This window comes from Poecilia latipinna, unplaced genomic scaffold, assembly GCF_001443285.1.
Source record: "Poecilia latipinna isolate Pla-1442-1.1 unplaced genomic scaffold, P_latipinna-1.0 Scaffold237, whole genome shotgun sequence".
Taxonomy (NCBI): domain Eukaryota; kingdom Metazoa; phylum Chordata; class Actinopteri; order Cyprinodontiformes; family Poeciliidae; genus Poecilia; species Poecilia latipinna.
Window position 1 is genome coordinate 409,734 of NW_015112853.1, and position 6,384 is coordinate 416,117.

At 40.1% G+C, this 6,384-nt stretch overlaps 1 protein-coding gene across 1 annotated transcript in view; it reads right to left on the reverse strand.

Annotated features, from left to right (window-relative positions):
• The window catches only part of LOC106947363 (uncharacterized), a 17,090-nt gene extending 15,210 nt beyond the window's left edge, over window positions 1-1,880 (reverse strand). The window contains exon 1 of the mRNA XM_015032291.1: window positions 1,713-1,880. Coding sequence (XP_014887777.1) covers window positions 1,713-1,798 — 86 coding nt within the window. The 5' untranslated portion in view covers window positions 1,799-1,880. The remainder of the gene's footprint in view (window positions 1-1,712) is intronic.
• Between the last annotated feature and the right edge of the window lie 4,504 nt (window positions 1,881-6,384).

Genomic DNA, 6,384 nt, shown 5'->3' on the forward strand with positions numbered 1-6,384 from the left:
CACACACACACACACACACACACACACACACCATCTTTTTGCTTTAAAAGCTTGCATGTATGCATGCTAGTTATTGGACGTGTGCACACGCACACACACATCCTCATGTCCTCACCCCCGTCCCTCCTCTTTCCCTCCTTCTCACTCTCTTAAGTGCACACACACACACAACGATCTCTCTCTGCAACACACACACCCATCTTCTCTTGCTCTGTGGTAACACACATGCTCAACCTGCTCTCCCCAGCTCATCATACACACCTCTCAGTTTCTTAAAGACAGACGCCAGGTTTGCTCTCAGGACAACCTAACCCAAAAACACCCAACACACACATTCCCTGCTTTTTTTAATCTATTCATTGCATTAGGTTACACAAATACACAACAGCTCACACACAGATGCACACTTCACTTACTCTTTCTAAAACACACACAAACAAACACACACACGCACACACACATGCAGTCCCTCCCCCACTCTCTGATCACTCACACACACACACACACACACACTCCCCTCCCTTTCTCTGTGCCTCTAACACACTTCCCCTCTATCTGCCTCTCTCACACAGTTACACACTTTTTATATGCTTCTTGTCACACATACACACGTCCTTCACAGCCTCACAGTGAACACACCTTCATTTCCAACTCTCTTCATTCTAACTTTCTGTCTCTTCTCACAGGAATACACACAGGCGATCTAAAAACACATTTATCTGCTCTTTTCAACATACACACTCTCACCCATTTTTCCTAAACACACACACAGACACACACACGCACACACAACTACACACACTCCTGTTCTCTTTGTCACACACTCCTTGCACACTGAGCTCCCCCTCCCTCTCCTCATCTCTGTCTCCCTCTCACACACACTCTGTCACGCACACACTACTCACTCTCTCCCCCTCCCTTGCTCTAACACACACACACCAACACACACACACACTCCCTCCTCTTTCCCTTGCTCTAACACACACACACACACGCACAGAGGGAGAGGTGCTCCTTTCTCTCTCACGCTCTCCTCTCCCCGTGTGTGTGCGCGCGTGTGCGAGTCTCTCTCACAATCACACGTGAGCGCGCGCACCACATACAAGAGCGCGCACTTGCAGACACACACACACACACACACACACACGCTATCATTGCCTGTACAATTTATAAAACTTCAATGTTTAATAAACTTTCTGACAGTGAACATTTTAATATCACGACTGAAAACTTTAGTTATCGGGAGTTCAGCGCGCGCGGTACTGTTTTAAAACACCGCTATCGGGCTACGTGAAAGAGTAACAAGTGTTTATTTCTTGCAGTGGTGCCTTTTTCCAGCAAAAGACGCACATATTCGCCTTTATTTAGCTTAACCCTGCTGCTAGCAAGCAGTTTTCTGTAAAAGCGGTGAATTCAGTCAGACTCAGCAGATGCAAACCAACGCACACATACCTCTCTAGAGCCACACAGCAAGGTGGATTTAACGGTCAGAAACAAGCTAGCGAGGGAGAAACAAGCTAGTTTCAGTGCATCCGAGGTTTAAATAGTGATAAACAGCAAAACAAACGCGTGACAATAACTTTAGTGGCACCGAAAACACCCTCACACATACCGCGCGCACACACCCACCCGTGTGCGTTTTTCCCCATAGGCAGGCAAAACACTTGCACTCCGAGTCCAAAACGTCCTCATTTTCTCCCTGCCGGACTCACCCGCGAGTTGGAGGTGCCGCTTTGACGCCTTCTCCGTCGCCGTGTGGATCCCGGTATTCGAAGAGCGAGCGCACGGTCTCCGCCATGTTCACACCAGCACTACGCTGATACTCCACCGCCTCACCATTCAGCCTCTCGCGCTGCTCTCCAGCCGCTCAACCAGCCGCCTCACACCAAGGTTATCCTGGCCGCTCCCACTGCCGCTGCTCGGAGGGGTCCGCGGCGCGCAGCGAGCCACAAAATAAACGCGGGAGAGATTTAGAAGATGTTATCAGTCGATTCAAAAAGGTCGATTTAAAAGTACTCACATTTTGTCATTTCATATGTGTGGTAATACGGTGGCTCGCTGCTGTTACTAATTCCAGGGATTTGCACAACCCCCACAGAGGAATGGACCCGCTCAGCAAGCTGATGAAAAAAGTAGATCGTTTCTAAGAAGAGTGATTAACTCACCAAAAGAGAATGAACTGTCTGAGTAAAACAGTTGAATGAAATGTTGAGGTTTATTTTGTCCTCTAAACACACAAACACTTCATGCTGAGTGATGAGAATTCACTACAGACCTTTTATTTAATCAACAGTTGAACAAAAATGCCATACGAATGAATCCCCACTGAAATTTGGCAAAATGCTGCTCAGAATGACGTGACCAGTGACTTCAAGCCACCTGTTAGCTTGGTTATGAAGATTTGTTTTAGTATGTGCTGAACATGCAAGCAATTATTGTAATCAAATATTTACACAGACTGTTTACTGAAATCTTCCCTACTTTAAGTCCAATACCGAAATTATTACTTTTTACTAAATGGTTTACACACATGCATCCACACATACATACACACGAGCTCTCGTGCACACACACACACACATATATGTATATATATTTTACAGTATGATAATGGTCATTGTCTGCGAGAAAGGCCCATTTGCACCCCAGCTTTACTTTACACACAATATTCTTTTCTCAAGAGGCCAACTATTTCATAAAATTGCTGCAGTTCCTCATACTGCAAAACAACCACATAATATGATAGTGCCACCCTTGTACTTCACAGCTAACATGGTGTTTTTGAGGTTTGCAAGCTTCCCCCTTTTCTCTCATAATGCAGCAATGGTCATCAAGTCCAAAGGCTTGAATTTTAGTTTTACAATCTACAGAACATGGTTTCTCCAATCTCTTTGAATGCATCTGTAAATTATGTCTTTATGTTTCTTTTGAAGCAATACTTCTTCCTTGACCTTTGTGAATGATGGCACTTAACCAGCTCCAGGAAGCATCTTCACCTAGTCTACAGCTTTTATTTGTTTTGAAACACATTTCACACCAAAACATGTAAATGTTGGAGAAATAAAATCTTTCCTGTGATAAACAGCACAGCTGATTATTACACTGATTTACACTTTAGCCCGAGATTTAAAATTAGTTTTATGGGACCATGTTTTTAAAAACGAGACATGCATCTTTCAATACAGTGGAAAAGGAGCACTAATTATTTGTTGTTATTTACATTTTGGAAAATAAAAATGACGTGTTGAAAACTACTTACCCTTACTTATAATTAAGAAAACATCATTGTTGGCTTTATAGAAATTCCTCCCCAGCTACCTGAAAGACTTTTTACTAGTTACTGTAGATGTTTGATGACTGTTGTTTCTGCCAGCAGTGAATTGTTAGTTTTAAGAGACAATCGCTTTTTCACAAAGGCCCCGAGTTTCTTTAGAAACAAAATGAAACCATCATTTAAAATCTATTTTGTATTTACTCAAAAAAAAAAAATTGGTTTACACTGGCAAACAGATTATTTTCCATTGGTTCCCAACAGATGAGAAATCATGAGTAATTTGGCAGAAGAATTGAAATTTAATTGACTACTGAACCCCTGCAGATGTGCTCTTTCCTCTTTTGAACTGAATTCCACAGAGAAGCAAAATCCTTACCTCACGTATGCTACCACCATCCAACAGAAAATGTCAGCTTCTGAAAATGAGTAGGACCACTGCTTTGAGATGACCGTGTTTCACTTTAGGTTTAATAATATGGTTACACTGTTTTATGATTGTGCATGACATTCTAGTTTTTACATATCTGAACATATTCTTAACATAAAACAGAGAACTACCCTTAAAAATGGTTAAATACACAGCTAATGAGTTCTCTGTGATGTAAAAGCAAAGAAAACACCAACAGCAGTAGATCTGTTAAAGTAGGTAAAGCTAAAATAAAGTTCAATTCTTCAGTTCATCCTCTCAACCAATGAAACATGGTGGGGTTCCTTTGATTATTTTGTCACATTAAAGACGTTACAGTTGATACGCCAACATTTTACCCATATTAGTACCCTGAAAATTAGCAGCAGAATTCATGCAATGGATCACTGTACTGAGAAAACTCGTGGGCATGAATGGCGAGAAATGTAGACATTGCAGAAACTTTAAGTTTATCCAATGACAAGTCAGGTTGATTCAAGTGGAAAGTTAAGGACCTATTGTGACCATGAGTTGTTAATTCAAATTTGTTTGCCAGCAGATAACATATGTTAGTTAAAGATCCCTGGAATTTGCCCGTGATACAATCCTTTTAATATTAAAAACTAAGCACGTGATTTCCCTGTGCATGAGTTTTTTTTCTGGATACTCCAAGTTGCTATGTTGAGATAATTTGTGACTAAATTGTCTGCACCTGGGCAGAGATGGGACACAGCCAAGTTGTCCATGTCTCACCTGTTAGATGAAGCATTTCAGAAAAGAACATCAAAGATTGGTTTATGTTTAAATTCAAACCTACAACATAAAAAAGTCTACCTGCAGTTTCAACTCGAAGCAGTCATTCAAAAGTTTTTTTTCGTTTTTTTTTTTTTTTATTTCTACCCAACGTGTTGTGCTCTTTGCTAATGCTACAAATGTTAAACTGAGTTGCATTCACAGGCTCTCTCTCAGCAGTCTTGCACATAAAATTCAATGATGTAGAATCTTCCAGCTAATGTGTCGGCATCTTTATTTGTTCATTAAAACATGAGTTACTGCTGCTGCCTGTTCCTTAATTTAACTACATTAATTTCATTTTAACGTACATTCACTTCACTTCCCACTGGCTCGAGGGTCTTGCCTGTCTTTGAAATGGAGCTTCACGCTCGTTGTACGGCAGCATTTCTGGCTGCCAAAGTTTTGGTTTTCCTCAAAAAGTTGAAGGATATTAAACAGATGATTTGCTTCGACTAATGACAAAATGAATGACGACCTACTACAAACATCAATACAAGCTAGACTAAGTTGAGAAAAAAAGTAATTATTTATTTTAATAAATCTTTCCTCATTCAATAAATCCGGTAATTGCTTGGCTATAAAGCTTTATTATTGCTACTTTTTTAAATTTTGTAATTTTTCCATTCAATTTCTGTCCATTTGTTCTAGTCATGACCTGAATCCTGCTTATATTTAACCCCTATGTCCTTATTATGAGAAACTTGAATCATTATTCAAAGGATTTAAGTTCAAAAGGATTTTGAATTTAAGTTCATAAGTTCATTTGCATAAGTTCAAAAGAAGAACTAATGCAGATTTTTTTCCTTTATTTACCATAATTCTGTCTATTTCCTAAACTGCCTTATGCTTATAGGGTTTCAGAGAGTTTGGCCTCTATCTTCAGTAGTGATTGGACAAGAGCTGCAGCCTGCGCAGGTCACCAGTCCACCACAGTGAGACAAAGCAAATTAGAAAGTGAACCACAAACAGTTGTTTTTGGCGTGCCCGGTGCGCTGCAGTACCTGGAGAACTCTCCCACTCCTCACAGAAAGACCCCTGACATGCATTTGAATACCGGGATCTCATTTTGCAAGGTACTAGCATTCTGCCCGTCATGTTGGTTTTGTTTATGGCAAAACAACTACATTTCCTGGAGTTCTCAAAAAGGCTATACATGTGCCGACTAGCCTGAATGTACGGTGCCAGGAAAACGTGTTTGCCTTTACAAAATTCCTCTGTTTTGTACAGTTTTGTCACCCTTAATCGTTTCAGACCAGAGAAAAGATTACCTAATTTAAAACACACTTTTCAAATGATAATCTCATCTATCAAAGGGGGAACCCATCAAAACCAACTTGCCCCTACATAAAAAGTAATAAATATATATATATATATATATATATATATATATATATATATATGTGTGTGTGTGTGTGTGTGTGTGTGTGTGTGTGTGTGTGTGAATAATCACATATTTGTTGCAATTTTACCAGCAACACCCCAGTCTGATTAATGTGAGCTCTGTGGAATCAAGAAAATGCTTCAATAGTTCCTATCTGACAGCATGAAGTAGGCCAAAAGAGAACTAAAAGCAATGCATCTGTCAGACTAGAAAGGCTTACAAAATCATTTTTAAATCATCCAAAGATGTCAAAGTCATACTACCAGTCAAACATGGTGCTGGCAGTTTCATGGTGTGGTAAAATTTCCTGCTTTACTACACAGGAAACCTGCAGTAATTGATGGAATAACGTATTGTGATCTGTGGAAGATAACCTGAAAGAAGTTTATCCAATCATTTGACTGTGACTGAGTTACACAGTAGGGCAATGATCCAAAGGACACCAATTCTTTACCTCTAAATGGCAAAGAATTGAAGCTCAGTCCTCAAAAAATCTCTAATGTAGTTTAAAATTTTATTCAAAAAAAA